The following is a 22,256-nucleotide window of genomic DNA, read 5'->3' as shown; positions in this document are numbered from 1 at the left end:
AACCCCCACACCCATTTTTCCTTGTGTTTCTCGAGTTGCGACATATCTATTCATTACTAACATGGCATTGTCTGTATTTTATGCCACTAGCGTAAATTTGTTGCGACTCTTAGGGAAACCCGCAAGGTAAATTCGACAGAGTTAATTGTCTCCCCTAACAACTCTCCTCTTCTGGGGCGTTCATTCGAAGCGTGACACGGCGGATGATGTTTTATCAGAGCATGGCTCTCCTGCGTTTCCTTTTGTGATGAGGTGCTTGCAATTAAACGTCTCAAATATGAACATACTTTATTCAATATCGTGTGACTGTAAAATTCAGTCTTTATTCATTCTGTTTCGCTTTGTGATAAGTGTCATTATCTAAGCAGCCTTTTGTGACATACTTCACTTACCATTTTCAAAGGAACAAAAGAAAACAACCGACCTATGTACCTCTTTTCAATGTGCAAGCGGAAACAGCAAACGTACACCTTTTTGGGTGTTATTGAGGTTAATGATCCACTAGTGGTCTGTTTGCGGAAACTCTGACAGAATATATGACTGGGAGGTCATTGACCTTAATAAGACGCATGTCTGGCTGCAGAATGACATATACTTGTATTATGTTCGTCCGAGAACGCATGTTGGAGCCAACGCTACCTCTCCCTAGAGATGAGCGTGACAACAGCACCGGCGTACTCCAACGCAGCCCTTTCCAGCCAGGTCACGTGACTTGGAACAAAAAATCCACCCTCGTAGAATCCAAGATGGCCGCCATGACGCGTTACCACAAATAGGCAGTTGTCATGTGTTTCTGAAATCACAAAAACTAAATTCTATAAAAGTTTAGATTCAGTGTTTGGGACGATATTTTCACAATATTAATGAAAGGAAATATAATATATTTGTATCAAATACCTCATACGAATGCAAATGTCACGGAAAAGATTAAGCGAGCATATCCAAGAAGAATGTTCTTTAAACAGATGTTTTGTTGGTTGGTTGGTTGGTTTATGCACGAGTGAGTCAGTATCGTTTAACGCCGCTTTTAGCAATAAAAGTCATATCGCGGCGTGTCAGCTTAATGTGGGAGGAAAGCCCGAAGTGATGCAGTTCTCAGACGTTTACCACTTCGGTGAAACCAACGAGCACGGGTAAAGTGCTGACAAATCTAGAAACATAATCGGGGCGAACCGGGATTCGAACCTACGATCATAGGTTTCTGGTGTGCCCAAGGGACGCAACTCTGCACAGCGAATCGCGGCGCCTTAGACGAGTGGGCCACCTGCTCCCCCCTGCAGTGAGTGAATTGACTAAAATGCCCACATCATGTAAGCTTAACGTGAGAGAAGTGAATGAATCAGTTTCGTTTTACGTCGTTCTTAGCAACACCAGAGATGGGCTTTCCACATTGTACCCATTTGGGAAGCAAACTGGGGCGTTTGACGTGACGAGCGAACGCTTTAACCACACGGCTACCCCACCGCCCCTTAATATGAGAGGAAGGCCAAAGCCAGACCCCATAGCGTATATGTAAAAAAAAGGTTAATTCACATTCTACCCACACACCCCTTCTCTGACGACTGCCTCCGTGGTCGTGTGGACCGGAGAGGGTAGGTCAATAGTCCGATTCATACCAAAAGAGGGTAAAGATGGTACTTGTTGTTACCCTGCCTGGCGCTCGGTATTAAAGGATAAAAAGTTGCCTGTGCTCATGCGTGCTCTTGATTCACCTGCAAACTTCCTCGCTATACCGTGTACAGACGGTGACACGACTGGATCATCAAGGGTATTTAGAAACAACATGGGTATTGTAATCTGAAAATTACAACGTGAAATTGAATCAATGTACATGAGTTATATACAGCTCGAGAAATGTTACGCACCACCCCTTCATTTTTATACCGATTTTCAAATATCGACACATGGCATTGATCAATGTTGAATATATATGAGCTGAAGAAACGTTGGTACAAGAACACTGTACGGTCCTCCAGATGGTCGCGCCACGGGGCTACTTCAAAGGATGATAAGAAGCCCAGGAGGCAATTGCGTTGCCATGGATAACAAAACGTGCTATTCGTTAATTTCTGTATTTCATACCCGTGTGTCATTTCGTCAGAATATTAATGCATAATACAATTTTAATGGCTCCATGTGGTAATATATAATAATCGGAGCTCAACCCTTTTAGCAAGCTTTGCCCCATTCAGTATCTATCCATCTATCCATCTATCTATCTATCTATACACACATATGTATATAACAGATGTATATTACAAACAACCCGATTTCAAACAATACCTGAATTACATCTATCTATCTATCTATCTATCTATCTATCTATCTATCTATCTATCTATCTATCTATCTATCTATCTATCTATACACACATATGTATATAACAGAAGTATATTACAAACAACCCGATTCGAAACAATACCTGAATTACAATTATCTATCTATCTATCTATCTAGCTAGCTAGCTATCTATCTATCTATCTATCTATACACACACATATGTATATAACAGATGTATATTACAAACCAACCGATTCAATTACAATCCCTGTCACACCATCTTACAAGAAACAGTGCCCCTCACCCATTAGCACGTAGATCTGCGCGGTAGTATCTAATTCAGATCGTGCACAATATAGACTCGATGAACTGAGGGAGTCACTATCAGAAGGAAACTACCCTAGAAAAAAGATAAACCTAACGAGAGTGTTCTACCTTTTGTTACAACCTTTAATCCCCCAAACCCGGAAATATTTGGAAATATTCGGGAAACACTGTTTTCTTTAAATAAGTGTAAAGAACTAAAACAAAACATTTCGCTAAATAGACTTCTTTAAAGTGAAAAAAACAGCCAATCTTAAACAGCTTCTTTCTCAAAAGGAAAACAAGAATGTAAAACAGTACACAAGTGTAACAGAACTGACTGTGGTACTTGCCCTCATGTTTTACAAGGTTGTTCTTTTACATTCGAAGACGGAAAAAACTGTCTATGTCAGTGAAAATATGAATTGTGTTCTAAAAACTTGATATATGTCATACAATGTGCTGGATGTAAAGCCGAATACATTGGACAGACAGGGGACACCCTAGGAGCGAGAGTGAGGGTCCACCGACAACAAATACGGGACCCCTCTTGCCGATGTATGCCATTCAGTCAACACATTGATCAATGTACAGTGGAATAAAGCACCAAATTTTGTGATATTCCCGTTTTACAAATGTGAAAATGTTGCACAGAGAAAGATAAAAGAAAGGTATTTTATTGATACTTTCAATCCAACATTAAATGGCCTCTTATTTCTGTATTTCAATATGTGTCGTACGCCTGCCCACACAATGTTTTGCCTCTAAATGTGACGTCACAATATGTTAGAATGCATTATAACGTCATACTATGTTTGAGTGCACTGTGACGTCAAAACTGCGTAACGGTATAAATGTTCTCTTGAAAATCGCATTCGTGAAACCGGTTGAGTAAATTTTATTACCTACGAGGGCAAACATATCGGGGTTCATAAAATCATATGTGCCCTTAGTTCATATCACTTCACGAGACAACCGTGTATTGTTTCCGTCATCCGGACGACATTGTTGACGTCATTCGGATCTTAATGTGACCTGAGGGCGGAATGACGTCACACTAGAAACAACGTCATAGCTGAATATTGTTGACGTCATTCGACAAATTGTGGTTCCTATCTATCTATCTATCTATCTATCTATCTGAACCATGGATGTATACTTTCTTTTGCCCGGCAGTTAATTTATTCATCAACTGAGACTGCAAGGTTACCATAATTACCAACTCACATTATCCAGATAGGTGGCGCTGCTGCCCCATGTGTAGTACTCATCCGGGTCCTCAAACCCTGCACGTCTGCTGCAACATATGGAAGGAACACGACACGTGGTATATATCTGACTCGTGGTATATATCTCATCGCCCCTTGCATGTTTTCAAGAAAAAAAGTTTTAAAAAATTAATTAAACCCTCTTGATGCCACGGAACCATATGTGGTCCCGTGAAAATGTCCCTTTCAACTGTGAATTAATGATGTCAAACACCGAGTGCGCAAAATCAAAATTATAACCATCATCACCCCAATAATCTCAGCTTTAACATCGTGTAACTTATATTTGATATAGAGCTACATATTAGGAAGTATGGTGAGATTAGTAAAGTGGTTACCGCACTACTCGACCTTTTTCTGCCATGTTTGAACTTCAAACGAATGAAGGCGAATTTGTATTATGCACCCATGTCACATACACGTAACTATTTTAGTATCAGACAGCCAGTTTGAAAATGAAATTCGATCGGAAGAGTCAGAAAGCTTTACTTTTTCCCATTATACAGTTACTGGTGTAAGACTACTGACGTTTTGTCCGCAACGGAATGTTTTGTTCAAGTATTGCAAATATTTATCGACTGCGTGTCATGGCGGCTTAGCACGGGGCTAGAGACGAAACGACAGTGCAAATTGTCGTTCTGTTAATGATGCTGATTGACAGAAAATATTCAAATCTATGATATGAAAAGATAGCTATGATCGTTAATGTTAAGGTGGTATAGTATATATTTATAGGCAGGAAATTCATGATCAACACGTAAACACCGAATGGCCAAGCCCGCATTGATCAACTGGGCACGTTCGCATCATAATAATATAGCCGTGCCGCGATTTCTTGTCTACCAGTTGACCAACATGCTCGCCCGTTTTGACAAATATATTCTTGTTTTTTTTGCATATGAAATGACTAAGAGTAACGAGTGATTGATCAAACTACCTGACCGTGTGAATGAATTACCCTAACCGTTTCATATTTTTTCGCAAGAGGAGATTTCAAAAGAGTGGCCACGACATCTAACTTGACTTGAGTCGACACTATACTGTAAACAAATTGTGTCAAGGTCGGTTTCACATGTCGTACAACTACTGAAAACATCAACATAACTTCTAAAATGACGACAGCAATACCTTTTTGCATTTGGGTCAACCGCTTATGGATACGATGTGCTGAAAAGTTCAATTTTGATTTGTATTTCCTTCCATTGAAACTCAGGGGGCACGGGTGGCCCAGTCGTCTAGGGCGCCGCAATTCGCTGTGCAGAGTTGCGTCCCTTGGGCACGCCAGAAACCTATGATTGTGGGTTCGAATCCCGGTTCGCCCCGATTATGTTTCTAGGTTTGTCAGCACCATACCCGTGCTCGTGGGTTTCACCGAAGTGGTAAACGTCTGAGACCTGCATCACTTCCGGCTTTCCTCCCACATTAAGCTGACACGCCGTGATATAACTGGAATACTGTTAAAAGCGGCGTTAAACCAAACTCACTCACTCCATTGAAACTCTGATAATGGCGCTATGATTGGTTGCCGTGTGTCTAGTGTACACGTAACATGCTGTGATTGTACACGATAAGTGATGACTTATTATGTATGTATATATGTTATCAACTACTCATCGCAAATCTCTCAAGAAAATGGAATATATTATCATAACACGATAGGTTTCGTATTTCCAACTTTCTGCAATGGATATGAGATCTAATATTTATTGATGTCAAGTGTGCTCTCGTATGATTATCTATCGCAAGTCTTTAACTTTTATTTGATACGTTATCTGTAGTGTTAGCTATGAGTTAACGCTTAGTTTCTTTCGTTCAATGACGTTACAATGTGCACTGTCTTTGTGTAGGCTCACGACGGTCGGTGATTTCCCGCCGCTGTGTATTTGACGTCTGGACAGGTGCGCGTGGTTTGACCTCGCGTTTTGTGACGTGAACAGCTGATCAGACGTTGTTGCCGTTTTATGGATATCCCTGGTTTTTAGTTTCTTAATAATTATATTCTCTTTGCCAGAAATAGAACGTAGATCTAGTAGCCTGCATCACGATTGGGAAGCTTTCCACGGCGACCGACGAGTAAATGAGACAGTTTATCGCTTGACATGGTGTTGCACGGGTGGCCCAGTCGTCTAAGGCGCCGTGATTCTCTGTGCAGGGTTGCGTCCCTTGGGCACGCCAGAAACCTATGATCGTAGGTTCGAATCCCGCTTCGCCCCGATTATGTTTCTAGGTTTGTCAGCACCATACCCGTGCTCGTGGGTTTCACCGAAGTGGTAAACGTCTGAGACCTGCATCACTTCGGGCTTTCCTCCCGAAAGCTGACACGCCGCGATATAACTGGAATACTTTTAAAGCGGCGTTAAACCCAACTCACTCACTCACCTGCGAAGGTTAGCCTATCGTTTCCGTGTATTAAATATAGCTTACTCCACACTTCAAGAGCTTTTAAATTCAAGTATTAAAATTGTCACGTTTCAAGCTTCACGTTTTAAACTTAAGACAATAACAACACATCATTTAACACCCGAAGTATTAAAAAGCGGTCTGCGTGATTGCACAAGGAATCGATGTTTGTATGACATGGCGCCCGAGTTACGAGTGATCGAAAATAGGTTTGTTGAATACATTTGCTGCCGATGAAAACATCATTCTTATTTCTTAATAATTAATAATTAAGAAGATTATACTAACGTACAACCACCTCAGAGTAAGCACACATAGATTCAATCAAAATCGTTGAGATGTTTTCACGGGACCATACATAGCCCCGTTGCACCAACGGGGTGTGAAAAGTGAGATACCACATATGGTCCCGTGGCACCAAGAGGGTTGAGCGGTCGCTCGTCTCACCGAAGGCAGAGGTTTGATTGCCCTCGTGGATACACTGCGATATCGCTTAAATATTGCTACAAGCGGCATAAAACCATACCCACTCACTCATTTACTATTAGGGGGTGGTCGGGTAGCCCAGTGGTTAAAGCGTTCGCTCGTCACGTCGAAGACCCGGGTTCGATTCCCGACATGGGTTCAATGTGTGAAGCCCATTTCTGGTGTCCCCCGCCGTGATATTGCTGGAATATTGCTACAAGCTGCGTAAAACCATACCCACTCACTAATTTACTATTAGGGGGTGGTCGGGTAGCCCAGTGGTTAAAGCGTTCGCTCGTCACGTCGAAGACCCGGGTTCGATTCACGACATGGGTTCAATGTGTGAAGCCCATTTCTGGTGTCCCCCTCCGTGATATTGCTGGAATATTGCTACAAGCGGCATAAAACCATACCCACTCACTCATTTACTATCAGGGGGTGGCGGGGTAGCCTAGTGGTTAAAGCGTTCGCTCGTCACGTCGAAGATCCGGGTTCGATTCCCGACATGGGTTCAATGTGTGAAGCCCATTTCTGGTGTCCCCCTCCGTGATATTGCTGGAATATTGCTACAAGCTGCGTAAAACCATACCCACTCACTCATTTACTATTAGGGGGTGGTCGGGTAGCCCAGTGGTTAAAGCGTTCGCTCGTCACGTCGAAGACCCGGGTTCGATTCCCGACATAGGTTCAATGTGTGAAGCCCATTTCTGGTGTCCCCCTCCGTGATATTGCTGGAATATTACTTAAAGCGGCGTAAAACCATACTCACTCATTCACTGTTTGAGAACTATTGACACTAAGGGATTTGCTTGGGAACACTTAGCTGGAAGAACAACCAAGAACCAAACAAAACATTTCCATGTAAAATATCAACCTTACCAACTGAATGTCTTGGCCAGATCAAACAGCGATGCTGAATTGAAGACTTGGTCTATATCCGTCTTGCCGTACTTCCGCTCTGCCTCGGAGCTGAATAACACGTCCCTGTGACGTCGCAGTAACGTCTTCACATTCTTAGCAATGGCGTTGTTGTAGAGCCGCATCAATGCGGAACGCTCCAAGCATTTGTTGAAACTAGACAGGGGGAGAATGGTTTAAATGTTTTTATGACGTCTTTCAACAATGTGTGACCGCCTCCGTGGTCTAGTGACAGAGCGTTCGCTCGGAGAGCGGAAGGTTGGTGGTTCGATCCCCGGCCGCGTCTTACCAAAAGACGTTGAAAGATGGTACTTGTTGTTACCCTGTCTGGCGCTCGGCATTAAGCGGATATAACAAGGACTGGTCGTCTCGGAGTCAGCATACTGTGTCTGAGTGGGGTATTCATGTTAAACTGCGGCATGGTATCTCAGTGGGCTAGCACTATAACTTGGCATCAGTCCGGACTAGTACAAGCAGCCATACACACACTATATATGTAAGTGCAATAATCTTGAACGCGACGTTAACCCCATTTCACCTCACCTCAACATCAAACAACAATTCTGTATTCTCAAGTTAACGTTATTTCAGATAAATCAGTGGGATACGTCAATGGGACATCCAGAGACGGCGTACAGTTTTTTCTTTTGCTTTCAAGAAGTCAAAATGTTGAGTACATATCGAATCCAACACATGGTGCTTCATTCGAAAATTTCAGACTGTCATCATCTGATGCGTTTAAATTTTCCCACCAATTTGACTTTCGACCTTTCCTTCAAATCAACCTTTCCTTTGAAAAAACAATTCGAAAGACGCACACAGTTTGTGAGGGGGCACTCTTTTCATTTGGCTTTGGAAAACAACTTATTTTATGTTGAAAGTCATGCAGAGGCTCGCTGACCACCCGATCCCGTAAGTCGTCTGTTAACAAGCATAGTCGCCTTTTACGGCAAGCATTGGTTGCAGAGGACCTATTCTACCATACTTTATTTACACACCAAGTACACTGTTCACACGCGCCTCTATATACATGTGTGTATATGTGCATACGTGCGTAGAAATGCACACGTGAGAATACTTGTCATGTGAACGCGTTTACTCATGTGTGTATATTTACACCAGGAGCAAATTTGCATCATGTCTGGAGCAGGTGCAAATGTAAATGTAAATTGGCACTGTGTGTATATGTTGCAATACACACACATGTTTTGAGGCGCATGTGAACGGGGTATTAGTTACGTTTCACGTGTACGCATAGTACATTGACATATGTATAGTAACTTATGTGTAAAATTACTTATTTGAGTAAATGTTGTGCACGTGAACGAGGTTAGACGTTTACCACTTTGATGAAACCCACGAGTTCGGTGCTGACAAGCCAAGACACATAATAGTGAGTGAGTGAGTTGGGTTTAACGCCGCTATTAACAGTATTCCAGTTATATCGTGGCGTGTCAGCTTAATATCGGAGGAAAGCCCGAAGTGATGCAGGTCTCAGACGTTTACCACTTCGGTGAAACCCACGAGCACGGGTATGGTGCTGACAAACCTAGAAACATAATCGGGGTGAACCGGGATTCGTACACACAATCATAGGTGTCTGGCGTGCCCAAGGGAGGCAACTCTGCACAGCGAATCGCGGCGCCTTAGACGACTGGGCCACCCGTGCCCCCAGACACATAATAAGGGCGAATGCTGAGGATATAGTCGGAATCGTATAACGGCCTCTTCTTAAAGCAGAGAATTTCTTGTGATCATTGAAATGGTTATGTCTCTTTTATTTAATATTCAGCTGGGTCAAACGCAAAGAAATCTTTGTTATATCATTAGCCTTTGGAGTATCCAAATTGCGATGATCCCAAGATCGATGATCATGATATCAATAACTGGATTGTCTGGTCCAGACTCGAATATATACAGACCGCAGTCATATAGCTGGAATATTGCTGAGTGCGGCGTTAAAACAACAAACAAACAAACAAAACAAAACAGTGACGCTATAAATGACTTATGCAACAGAAGGGACGCAACTCTGCACAGCGACTTCCGGCGCTACCGACGACTTGGACACCCACTGGATAATGCAGGATAGGGTGTTTATTGTATCAAATATATTATCACTGGTCGATAAAAGCCATAATGTCAAGTGACCCACCTGGCAATGTCGTATCCCTGACACAGGGACATCCCACAGATGAAGTGTTTCTGGTGGTCAGGGTGCTCCCCGAGATACTTGGTGATAATGTTGGCGCCCATGCTGAAGCCGACGGCCAGGAAGCTGCTGTTTGGATACATTTTCCTCATGTCCTCCACCATGTGATGGAACTCTGTCGTACTTCCTGCAGGGGAGGCAACTCTCGTTAACAGTGTAGGGGAAAAAAGGGGAGACAACTCTCAGACAAGGGAAGAAGGGGAGATAACTCTTGTTAACAGTATAGGGAAAACAACTCTCGTTAACAGTGATCGACATCATGAGCATCGATCAATGCAATTGGGATCCATCCATAATCCATCTATCCATCAAACATTTGAAGGGGCGGTCGGTTAGCCTAGTGGTGAAAGCGTTCGCTCGTCACGCCGAAGACCCGGGTTCGATTCCCGACATGGGTACAATGTGTGAAGCCCACGTCTGGTGTCCCCAGCCTTGATATTGCTGGAATATTGCTAAAAGCGGCGTAAAACCATACTCACTCACTCAAACATTTGAAACATTATCAAACTTTCATGATTATGCTAGAAAGACCCCTTCACACACACACACACTCACACACACTTCCACACACCCCAAAACACACACGTCAGCTCCCCAACCCACCCCTACCCCTTCCCGAACTCACCATAATCAAAGACCCGCGGTGATGTGAGTTTCTGGTCGGCCAGAACGCCGAGATGATTAAGCACCGCCACCCTGTAGCCGCCTGTCACAGCCACGTCGGCGAAGGTCCGGATGTAGGGGTTGTTGCTGCTGTTGGCGATGCCGGGGCAAACCAACATGGAGTGGTCGCCTACATTAAACACAGGACGCTACATGAAACACGGGCCACTCTATCAAACACAGGATACCGTATTCGACGTAATAAGCGCCCCGCTCTAATAAGCGCCCACGGCAATATTTGCTAATATATTGGCTAGTGAACAGTCCCAATTAGCACCCCTTCCGATTGATCAATGAACACTTATTTATTCGTGTATAATATGCACTTGTGTGTTATATGCACCCTTAATTATGGGCAATTAAATCCTGGAAAATATATCTGTCGTGTATAATACGCACAGACTTTTCATTTGTTTCTTTTCAGGCTGTCACCATAAATCACGAAATTTACGATCTTACAATTCTGTATTTTTTTCTCACCAAAATTCTTTTCTAATAAGAGCCCCCTATTTCCAATTTTGAGAGCGCCCTGGGCGCTTATTACGTTGAATACGGTACTTCTTTCATATGTATATACTTCTCTACTCAGAGAAGGTTGCGTTCTCTCACTAAGCTGTTTGCAGTAGGCACATGCCTCATACAATGCATGTAAGAACTCTTGTCAATCTGTATTTATGAAGTAACTTTGTATCTAGGTGTTTTCAAATTATCATAGAGCGGTCAGGTATTTAAACATAAACATAAAACCATACTGTATTGCACTTTATATTATGAAAATGCATGGCTGATGGTATCGGTCTGTCGAAATGCAATGAGTGAGTGAGTATGATTTTACGCCGCTTTTAGCAATATTCAAGCAATATCACGGCGGTGGACACCAGAAATGGGCTTCACACAATATACCCATGTCGGGAATCGAACCCGGATTTTCGGCGTGGCGAGCAAACACTTTAACCACTAGGCTACCCGGCCGCCCCTGAAATGCAATGAGGCGTGGCCTAACTGATCAATCAACCGGCCAATCAACGCCCATCTTGGGCGACCTGTCCCAAATACAATATTCTATAAACAGGTCCCTTATTCTGTACAGAGTTTCCGCTATTTGCGGCAGTCACCTCCAGACGGGTGTTTGCGTGCAACTTCGTACACGTCAAACGTTGACGTCGCGCCGTCAGGCAGGACACGTTCATGGCGTTTCCCGTCAAGGTTCGGGTGATACAGCCGCTCTATCTTGCTGTACACTACTGTCTGGACGTGGCCACTTCGACCCCACAGGCGAGTGGGCGTGTACCTGAAACCAATAATAACCATTCTGACTATTCGGGATACGTTTCTCTGCCAAACAAGGAAATGACATATGGTTATTTCAATGTCGACGTGTCGTCTAAGGCGCAGCGATTCGCTGTGCAGAGTTGCGTCCCTTGGGCACAATAGAAACCTATGATTGTTGGTTCGAATCCCGGTTCGCCCGGATTATGTTTCTAGGTTTGTCAGCACCAGACCCGAGCTCGTGGGTTTCACCGAAGTGGTAAACGTCTGAGACCTGCATCACTTCAGGCTTTCCTCCCACATTAAGCTGACACGCCGCGATATAACTGGAATACTGTTAAAAGCGGCGTTAAACCCAACTCACTCACTCACTCAAGGTCGACGTAACTTCTTTTTTATTTGGTTTAAAATCGGATTTTTTATTTTATTTTTTATTTTATTTTATTTTTTAATTTTGTATTCCTTGTTATAAATTAAAATACAGGGTGCCGCAGAGCCAAGAAGTTGTTTTTTTAAATGTTATAGAAAAGCAGCAAAAAATATTTTTTCGTTAGTCCCCTAAAGGGAAGTGAGGGGAAACACGGACCCGGGGGTGGGGGGCGAGGGCAGTCGTCTAAGGCGCCGCAATTCACTGTGCGTAGTTGCGTCCCATGGGCACGTCAGAAGCCTTTGTTCGTGAGTTCGAATCCAAGTTCATCCCGATTATGTTTCTAGATCTGTCACAACTACACCTGTGATCATGGGTAAACCAAAGTAGTAAACGTTTTGGACCTGCATCACTTCGGTCTTTCCTCCCACGTCAAGCTGACACGCCGGGATAAAACTGGAATACTGATCACTCATCCCAGAAAAGGCCACATATTGTTAAAGCGGTGTTAAGCTATGGTAATCCATACGGTCACATTATTTAGATGTGACAAGATACTTACAACTTAAACTTATACGTACATTAAACATGAGAATATAAGTTCACATTTAATAAAATACGCATAAACGTTACTAGTTAGATGTACGTACTTTTCGCTATGTCCAGCAACAGGTGCGCGAGTTTAACTTACGGTTGGAGGAAGATTGGACACGCCGTGAGGAGTCCGGCAACAAATTGACTGGACTTCCTATAGTACAGGTCAGGGGGGACAGGACCGCCCCTCACACTGATCACCACACCCAACACCAACACCGCACACAGGAACAACAGCAACAGCTCCGTCATCCTACTCCACCACGGACTCGTTCACAGATGCATGTGAGATGTCAGGCATGCAGGTCACATTAGAGGCACATGCCCTGCATCAGTGAACACTGTTGTCAGTCGCTTTTGTTGTTACGATAAATAACCTGCAAGTTGTCCGTGGTGTGAATATGTTACTTGGAATCCAATCGGGTATAACTGGTTTCATCTTTGAACATTTCAGTTAGTTTCGTGAGGTAAAGGCATTTAAAGATCCCCATATCAGAATATATACCGATTATATTTTAAGTCAGCAGTGTATCGTGCCTTGTGGGTCTGTTACAAAGTCACTTGCGACCCGTGAAGATCCGGGGTAGAAAAGGTCTTAAGCAACCCATGCCTGTCCTAAAAGGCGACTATGTTTGTTGTAAACGGGATCGGGTGATCAGGCTCGATGACTTGGTTGATGTATGTCGTCGTATCCCAGTTGCGTAGATCGATGCTCATGATGTCAATCACTGGATTGTCTGGTCCAGACTCGATTATTTACAGACCGCCGCCATATAGCTATTCTACCCCGGATCTTCACGGGTCCATTGCAACAATGTAATTTATGTGGCAATTTCCAACAACATGAAGCATAATTTTGTTCAACCTTTTTGGGGTGGTCTGTCGCACGAGCAACAGAATATATCTACTTTCAGGTACATGTGTGTAATACTACACATCAGCAGGCAAGACAAGACACCAAGTATGCCCTTTTAAAGACTACTCTGGTTACACGTATGCTGAGTACAAATGTCTGTTAACTCGCTTAGTAACCATACTGAGAATAAATATTCATATCACATGGCGCTAATAGATATTTCTTGTCACGTCACTTGGTTTGCCAAAGTGTGAATAAATATACATATTCATATCACAAGGCACTGATAGATATTTGCTTTGGCAAAGTAAAACTGAAGCAGAGAGCGAGCGCTGGCTGTCATTGTCGCTTCCATCCTCAGCATCAGATCTGTTTTGAGGCAGGTCAAGGACAGTCCGTCGTCCCTGCATTTGGAGTGTTTTATAAGGGAAAGACCATGTTATTTGTGATTGGGCTTTCTGGATCTGTTTGGAAATTTGTTTGCCTCTGGGATTGTTAGCTGATATGCTGGTGGTCCTGGAAAAACGTTCTGTCTTGAAGACTCCCCAACCTCCTCCCTTTCGAATGACTACGTACAGACCCCACAAAGAAAGCTTTAGTCGGCTTTAGCACCCCTGTGAACAGTATATGAAATTTGTCATTTTTGTCCACTTTGATATGTACAACTGTTTGGTTTAACAACTGTGTTCGTTGTCAAATTTATTAAGGATTGAAAGTGGATTTGTTTCGGTTCATTGAGGTATGAAACAAAAAAAACACACAGTGTGGGACATTATTAATGTGTAATATATTAAGTTGTTTGAATGTGTGCGCGGCAACTGTGTGTGTTCACGTTGGCGTTCATGTTTGTGTGCATGTGTGTGCATACCTGTGTGTAAAGAACGCCATCAAGACCCAGAAGTATGGCATGCAATCAACCAAGTCTGAACAAGACAATCCATCCAATTCTGCCGCCTCTTAACAGGAGCTCATCCAGAAACAGGTTATCCCGACCCGCCAGTTTACATCGACAATCCAACACATTGTTTGTATAAAAAACATTTATTCTTCTCCATAAAGAATGACAATGATACACTAGACATGAATCTCATCTGATCAGAAAATATACAACACCTCTCACAGCTCAATCTCAAAATAAACAGAGTTATCTCCCTTACACCAAACTAAAATTTGAACAGTTTGGCTTGCAGGTTTTATACTTATTTCAATTAATGAAGCATCAATGCTGTTCTGCAAGGTGAAAGCAAGCGATTGGTGGTAATTTAGCATCATCAACCTCATCAACCTGGATAATACAACAAAGAAGAGACCACACAGGATATATTCTCTCTGAACAAACGCAAACTAAAGGTAATCAGGACTCTCGTCCCCGCACCCAGCTTGTACTACGACAGGGGTCCCATGCTAGAGGGGGCCCTTCCTCCAAGGTCTTACACTGTAAGAGAACGACTGTTTAATATTCTGGGTTGGGCCTCTTTGAAAAAGAAATATTTTACCTGAGGTTTTTACTTGAAAATAAATTGTTCGTTGGACATTCTGGATGTTTAAAAAACAGATGGTCTTGAAGTTGTATCTGAAGAAATATTCTGTCTCTTAGAAAAATCCAAGATCCCACCATGAAAATAATTAAAGAATCGGTCATACGTTGTTGTGTGAGAAACTGATACACTTTTGGTAATAATTGACAGTCATAGCAATGATCATTATAAAATTAATATAGCGGACACAATTTTGTTTGAAGCTTTCTGAGGCTGTCATTTTAGTCACTCTTTAACATGGATAACTACATGGGTCATTGTCGCAGCATCAAGACTGGTTCATGGAAAGAGATCCCGGGTATTAAAAGTGGAAAGATAAAATATTAATGAAAAGAAAACACTTCTTTGGTGGTGAATACATGACACCAAGTTACCTCCCTTAAGTCAAGGTAGTTTCAGAAAAGAAAGCAAAGTGAAATATTGTCAGTGCGAACTTGAGTAAAGCAAGCTCACTGGGGTAGACACATTATGAAATGCTACATACCAAATATGGACACAACATTTCTAGCTTGTCCTCTGTCTCATCAAATGAAAATGAACATCTAACAGAGTTTTCTAAAACCACTTCTCAACATACCCTTGTGTAATGGTGGGCAGCTTCATTGTATATAAGGGAGGTAACTGCTGAGCAGAGTGAAAAGTGAGACAGAAACGTTTAATACTGGAGACAAGATGGAAGACTGCTGTGCATACAGAGTTGTCTCCCTTCCCAGTTGTACAGTATCCAAGTCTTGTTGGCTGTCAACATGATAATGGTAAGAGCTGTAACAATACAAGTGTCGCCACACTACAGTAGTGAATCGTGTCCTGACACAAAACAATATGTCACTTATAACACACCCTCAGTTCCCCTGCATTTCAATATTCATTTCCTCAACAAATACACTCGACCCATTCACCACCATAGCTTCGTTTTGAGCCTTAATGAAGAGACATCGCCCTATAAATAGCCATCCAATCAAATGACACGCATGAGCAAGAGACATTCTGTGCCAAGTTAGAGATAAGAGCAATAGGGATAATGACCCGTCCCAAGAAAGCAACATAGTGATGAATGGGTCCAGAGTAGTTACAATATAAGCATGGCGACATAATACCCAGGATTAACGAGGATGGTGTATAACATGGCCATGTTACATAATATGAAGTCAGTTGTAAAACGAAAGTTTCTAAAAAAGGGGAGTTTAATAAACATGCCCTGACACTGTCCCTTATATACATGGGTATGGTAACGCAACACATTGTGACACACTGTATAGTTACTGCGCGAACATTGGTAAATAATTGTCTAAGCATAAGGGCATTGTAGGAGAAGGTCCCTACGTATAGTTATCATTATTTCAAGCATTTCACAGCATTGTGGCCTTACAATCATATAGGGAAGATACAATATCTCCAATAAGATAAACAAAGCAGTCTCCAATATCCAAGACAAGGACTAGAAACTATGTTGCGGACCCAATTTCCGGGACTGAAATGACTGGGCCATCCATGCACCAGCACTTGAAAACAAAACAAGCTGAACATAAATAAGGGCTGGTTTTGAATAGAGGCCTTGTTAAGACCAAGAAACAAAAGGTTCCTATAAGAGGACTTATGATACATTTGTGAGAGTCGAAAAAAGCATTCTGGGCCCACAACCTTTCTTCACAGATAACCGATGCCAGCAGCCAATAGAAATAAACCTTTGAAAAGGTAAAAGGTCAAGAGTTCATAGGTCATAAAAACGCTTACAAATGAGCCAATCATGTGTCACCTTATGCTTGTTTCTGTGATATATATCATATAACATAAGCTTGTTGCTTGCCAGACCGGCTGCAAATTAGAGTAGTTAAGACAGATGTGGGAGTTACATATAAATGACCTTGGCCTTCGTTGACCTTCTCTCCAACATCCTGAATGCAGGTCAAAAGGTCAATACTTAAAATTGAAGCACACAACTGTGGATTCCAGATCTCACATTTGTGTGAGCTGTGTCCAGCCGTGACCAGGGACAAACACTCAAGGAAGAATTTAAGAACAATGAAATAAATTACATGTCTTCAAAACATTCAAATCAAGATCATATTATATACAAATGAGATAAGATACACTGAGATGGTAGGGGCGTAACTAGGGGTGTGATACAGTAGGTATAAAAGGATGGGATACGTCGCGTATCACCGTCTTGCGCCAACCCCCTAGTGGTAGTGGAGTATGTACAAGAAAGGGTCAACATAGAAAGGACAGTATAAAACACTCTGTACCCAAGAGGGCAGCAATAGGCTTGTGTCGTCACTATGTGGTACATAATTCATCACACAATACAATAAACCTGGGATATATCCCTAATCGGGACCTAGAGGAGCCATTGTTATAGATCCAAATTAAATCAAAATGTATAAAATTTCATAACCAATTAGAACTGATTGTTTCTTTTCTAAAGAAGTGATTTCTTAAAATTGATTTATTAATGAAGTACCCCTGCATAACCCTTTTCATAAGCCTGACTCAACCCAGTCATAACGCCCTTGATTAATCATTACCATCTCACACTGATCATGTTATATAATCCATAATCCACTTGCCATGTCATTTTCCCAATTATCAGTAAGCATGTCGTATTGCCTGTAACATTGACTCGACAGAAAAACAGACACATCTGATCAATTCAACATCTGATCAATTCAACATCATCCAAGTCACTTGAAATGTTCTGTGAAAACTTCAAAACACTAATCCCTTAGATGAACTCAACAGTCTGAAACTGAAAACCTGCAAAAAATGTGATTGTTTATGAAATATGATGGAAGCATAGAATCATCTGCTTCGCCTTCCAACTGAGCACACATATCCCTGGAAAAATGTTAAGCACCGCCTAAGCCTGATCCAAAAACTTTTGATCCTACTAGCCTGAAATTGTATTAGGCCATTTTTGTCGGCAGATGTTAGTCTTAGCATAAAGGACCAAGTAGATGAGTGAGTGAGTGAGTGAGTGAGTATGGTTTTACGCCGCTTTTAGCAATATTCCAGCAATATCACAGCGGGGGTCACCAGAAATGGGCTTCACACATTGTACCCATGTCGGGAATCGAACCCGGGTCTTCGGCGTGACGAGCGAACGCTCTAACCACTAGGCTACCCGACCACCCCCCCAGTAGATGAAGATATGGGTTAGAATAGGTTTACAGCAACCCAGGTGACAGGTGACTATGCAAGGGGACTAACAAGATTGGCGGTCAGGCTTGCTGACTTGGTTGATGAATGTCATCAAATCCCAATTGTGTAGATTGATGCTCATGATATCAATCACTGGATTGTACAACAGTATATACAAAAATAGCGTGATGGTGCTCAACAATTTCCAGGCATATATGTCATGCAGATACATAGATAGTATTTCTTTTTAAACCCAACAAAAGCTAAATACTGTAACATTAATGAAAATGACAGGCATTGACAAGTCTTTCCCATGCAGAAATTACCGTATATCCTGTGTTTACTGTTGTGTGATAACAAGAAATCATGTGTCTGAGGATTACTTAACATAAGGCAAATGAAGATAGTCGGTATATAAGATGGTTCATAGTAGTGACTAGATGGTCTGCGTATATATAAAGAATCCATCTACACATAGGATCAAGTATGCTGATGCATTAAAATCAGGAAAAACTGGCTATAAACAAAGAAAACTACTAGCAAAAATGACAATTTAAGTTTTCTAAATAATTACAGCAGCATTCTACAGGAACCATGCAAAGCAGTGATTGGCTGTGTTAGTAACCAATGGGAATGCTGAACCATCTGTCAATCACAGCACTGCAACCAGTATCAGCCAATGGAAATTGTGGTAGCATAAAGTGACTCAGTTACAGCACTGCAACCAAATCATCTTCTCAGACTCACTTTATTGAATAAAATAATTGTTTTTTTAAAAAGTCTACAAAAGACTAATGCTTTGTGAGTCACTAGGTCTATAATACACGAAGCTAATAAATTAATTTCCTCAATCTATGCATATATATATATATGTATATATAATAAAAAACATGAATATTACAATACCTCAATGAAAATATACACAAATATTTCAAGTTGATCATTTAACTTTGGTAACATTTCACCTTATCTCTGTTCTTCACTGAAACGACTGGTATAAAATATAGGTCAAAGATCGCCTGATACCTACTACTTTGAAAATGACATGAACATTTGATTGACAGGACACGCAACCAATCAGTAGAAGGCATCATCCGGCCACCCTGAAACCGCACACCAGCAGATGATTTGGCCCAGGTTCAAATAGATCTATATCACTGACTAATCAGCAAAATTTAATTTTTCACGAAAATAAATTTCAAACACATTTTTCAAAATCACATTATATAACTAGAATAATCTCTTTCTGCAACAAAGCTTACCAAAATGAAACACAAACTTATCACAAAGAGAATTCAGGATGAAAACGGATTTAGAGTTGATTCTCAGTTGCAATGGATAAGTTTGCATGAAAGAAAGAAGCATTTTCTGGGGTTAGATTTCTAGGTATGGGAGTACATGTTATGATGATAAAGTACATGTTGCTATAGTAACAACATCACCTGTAGTACTGGTCTGCATCATAGCAGGGAACTCCCGCACTGGAACAGAAACGTCAGGTGAGAACGGATGAACCAGTCACTGCCACTCGGCACAATACAAACATACTGGTACAATTGTAGCAAAATATGTGATGCGATGAAACTCACTGTGGCAGATGGTACGTGTGATACGAGAGTTATACAGTAACTGCTCTGTCCACTAGCATGCAATCTTATTAAAATTGGATCTTTGTTCTTGCTTAAGCTGAACAAAGATCTCGAGGACATCTCAGTACGGGCCACATCAGAACGACCTTTCATCCGACCAATCATAGCCTTGTTTCCAGATCAGGAAAGTGAGAGTGGGGATGAGTTTTCTAATCATACAAACCTCAAAAACTCAGGTGACAGTTACAGCATTTCGACTGAATCCATACAATCTGGGCCATCTATTAGCCATTCCAGAATGTTCAGTTTTCAAGTTTTTAATTGAGAATTTGTCAAAATATTTTTTGTATTGGATTGCCAGTATGAAACTACTGCCGTAAAGCACAAGAAAGCTGCCTTCTGATTGGTTAATGCCACTTCTTGTCAGTTATTCTATTGGTTGGTCAAGTTTGCCAAAGGTCACAGACGTGACTTGTAATGGTATGTCCTCAGATCTTTGTTTAGAGGAAGCGAAAACTAAAATCTGATTTTAATGAGATTGACTAGCATGGTACAGGGACTTTGTGTGGTTTACATGAGGTATCCAACACGACGGGATACAGTTCTATATCACCTAGCTGCCTTGGCGTATCTGAAACACTTACACCAGACTGGAGCTGTAATTGCTGTATCATTGTTCTCATGTCAATGAATTAAAAAAAATATATTCTAAAATTTGAAACAATTTGATAAATCAGAAGAATTCCTGACATGTGTTGTATGGTTCCTGTAGAGAGTTTCATTGCATGGTTATCTCCCCTTATTAGCTGGGGTGCTCTGTGTTGGATTGCATGTATATACAGATTCAGGTCCCAGTGATTGCTGAGCCCCAACTCTGTACAAGGAGAATGTTCGGTACTGACTATGCACGGGGTTGCATCTCGTATCTTGCTGGCCGGCTATTTTTTGCACCCTGTTTATTGTTGTTATGACGATGATGATTCTTGCCGTGCCCAGGGGGTGGGGGACCTCCATGGGCTGCACTGCTGTAGGGGGGTGGAGGATCCTGCACAGACACAGAAAGGGGGGTCAGCAAGTTTCACAGTGAGGTAGCAGTACATACCAGTGCTGGCTATCGATATAGATCTTAGAGATCGATGAACGTTAACTGATTATCGATCAATTAGCAATAAATATTGAAGAAGTAACTTTCAGCAAATATACAAATAGATGAGAGACAAAACATATTACACGTCACTGGTGAATGGTGACACATTTAAGCATGGATTACTTAATGGACATTTAAGGTATCACAAAATCAGTTGTTTCCGTCTTCGGCAGTGGACAAACACAAGTGTGCTTCGGTAACTCAAAACCTTGTTTCGTTAGAAGAGTTTTTGTAAGATAATATCAATGAAATAATTTGCATATCGATTCTCGTTTATATTTCATCTCATTGAAGGTAAGTTCGATCATCAATCTTTTTAGCCAGGCCTAGTAAATACATGACTTGAATGATCAAACATTTCACACAGTGACCCATTCTGAGAAGTCTACAAGAGCAAACACATGTAGATATTGAAGGTATTATTTGATAGTTGCTATAAAGCTGCAGTCAGCAAACAGTGTAACTATATGAAGGCAGTCTGTAAATAACCAAGTCTGCACCAGATAAACAAAAGACTGATATTATGAGCAATTGGGGTGTAATGTGTGTTCATATGACTAATCAGGGTAGTATCATACAATCAGGGAAAGCAGACGTAAGAAACCTGATCCACTTTGTTGCCTCTTACAACAAGCAATACGTTACTGGAGACCTGGTCTAACCTGGAATCCCCACGGGGAGACAAGCAATATGTTACTGGGGACCTGGTCTAACCTGGAATCCCCACGGGGAGACAAGCAATATGTTACTGGGGACCTGGTCTAACCTGGAATCCCCATGGGGAGACAAGCAATATGTTACTGAGGACCTGGTCTAACCTGGAATCCCCATGGGGAGACAAGCAATATGTTACTGGGGACCTGGTCTAACCTGGAATCCCCACGGGGAGACAAGCAATATGTTACTGGGGACCTGGTCTAACCTGGAATCCCCACGGGGAGACAAGCACATGTTACAGGGGACCTGCTCTAACCTGGAATCCCCACGAGGAGACAAGCATGGATTACTGGGGACCTGGTCTAACCTGGAATCCCCACGGGGAGACAAGCAATATGTTACTGGGGACCTGGTCTAACCTGGAATCCCCACAGGGAGACAAGCAATATGTTACTGGGGACCTGGTCTAACCTGGAATCCCCACGGGGAGACAAGCAATATGTTACTGGGGACCTGCTCTAACCTGGAATCCCCACGGGGAGACAATCAATAGATTGCTGGGGACCTGTTACAACCTGGAATCTCCATGGCA

The 22,256-nt window shown here is 42.0% G+C and overlaps 2 protein-coding genes across 2 annotated transcripts in view; both read right to left on the bottom strand.

Annotated features, from left to right (window-relative positions):
- Positions 1-635: 635 nt before the first annotated feature.
- LOC139460665 (monoacylglycerol lipase ABHD2-like) lies at positions 636-12,991 on the bottom strand. The gene is made up of 8 exons (XM_071242145.1): positions 12,837-12,991; positions 11,625-11,800; positions 10,472-10,639; positions 9,790-9,973; positions 7,596-7,790; positions 3,811-3,880; positions 1,713-1,797; positions 636-793 (listed from the first exon to the last, which is right to left on the bottom strand). The coding sequence occupies exons 1-8, from the start codon at positions 12,989-12,991 to the stop codon at positions 636-638; spliced, it is 1,191 nt and encodes a 396-aa protein (XP_071098246.1).
- A 1,635-nt stretch (positions 12,992-14,626) lies between these two features.
- The window catches only part of LOC139461157 (disintegrin and metalloproteinase domain-containing protein 10-like), a 59,278-nt gene continuing 51,648 nt past the window's right edge, over positions 14,627-22,256 (bottom strand). Inside the window, exons 18-19 of the mRNA XM_071242719.1 lie at positions 20,763-20,905; positions 14,627-19,752 (exon numbers count right to left, since the gene is read on the bottom strand). Coding sequence (XP_071098820.1) covers positions 19,710-19,752; positions 20,763-20,905 — 186 coding nt within the window. The 3' untranslated portion in view covers positions 14,627-19,709. The remainder of the gene's footprint in view (positions 19,753-20,762; positions 20,906-22,256) is intronic.

This window comes from Haliotis cracherodii, unplaced genomic scaffold (genome assembly GCF_022045235.1).
Source record: "Haliotis cracherodii isolate W230 unplaced genomic scaffold, xgHalCrac1.p SCAF_14, whole genome shotgun sequence".
Taxonomy (NCBI): domain Eukaryota; kingdom Metazoa; phylum Mollusca; class Gastropoda; order Lepetellida; family Haliotidae; genus Haliotis; species Haliotis cracherodii.
The sequence above is the reverse complement of the archived record's forward strand: the minus strand, read 5'-3'. Positions and strand labels throughout refer to the sequence as shown.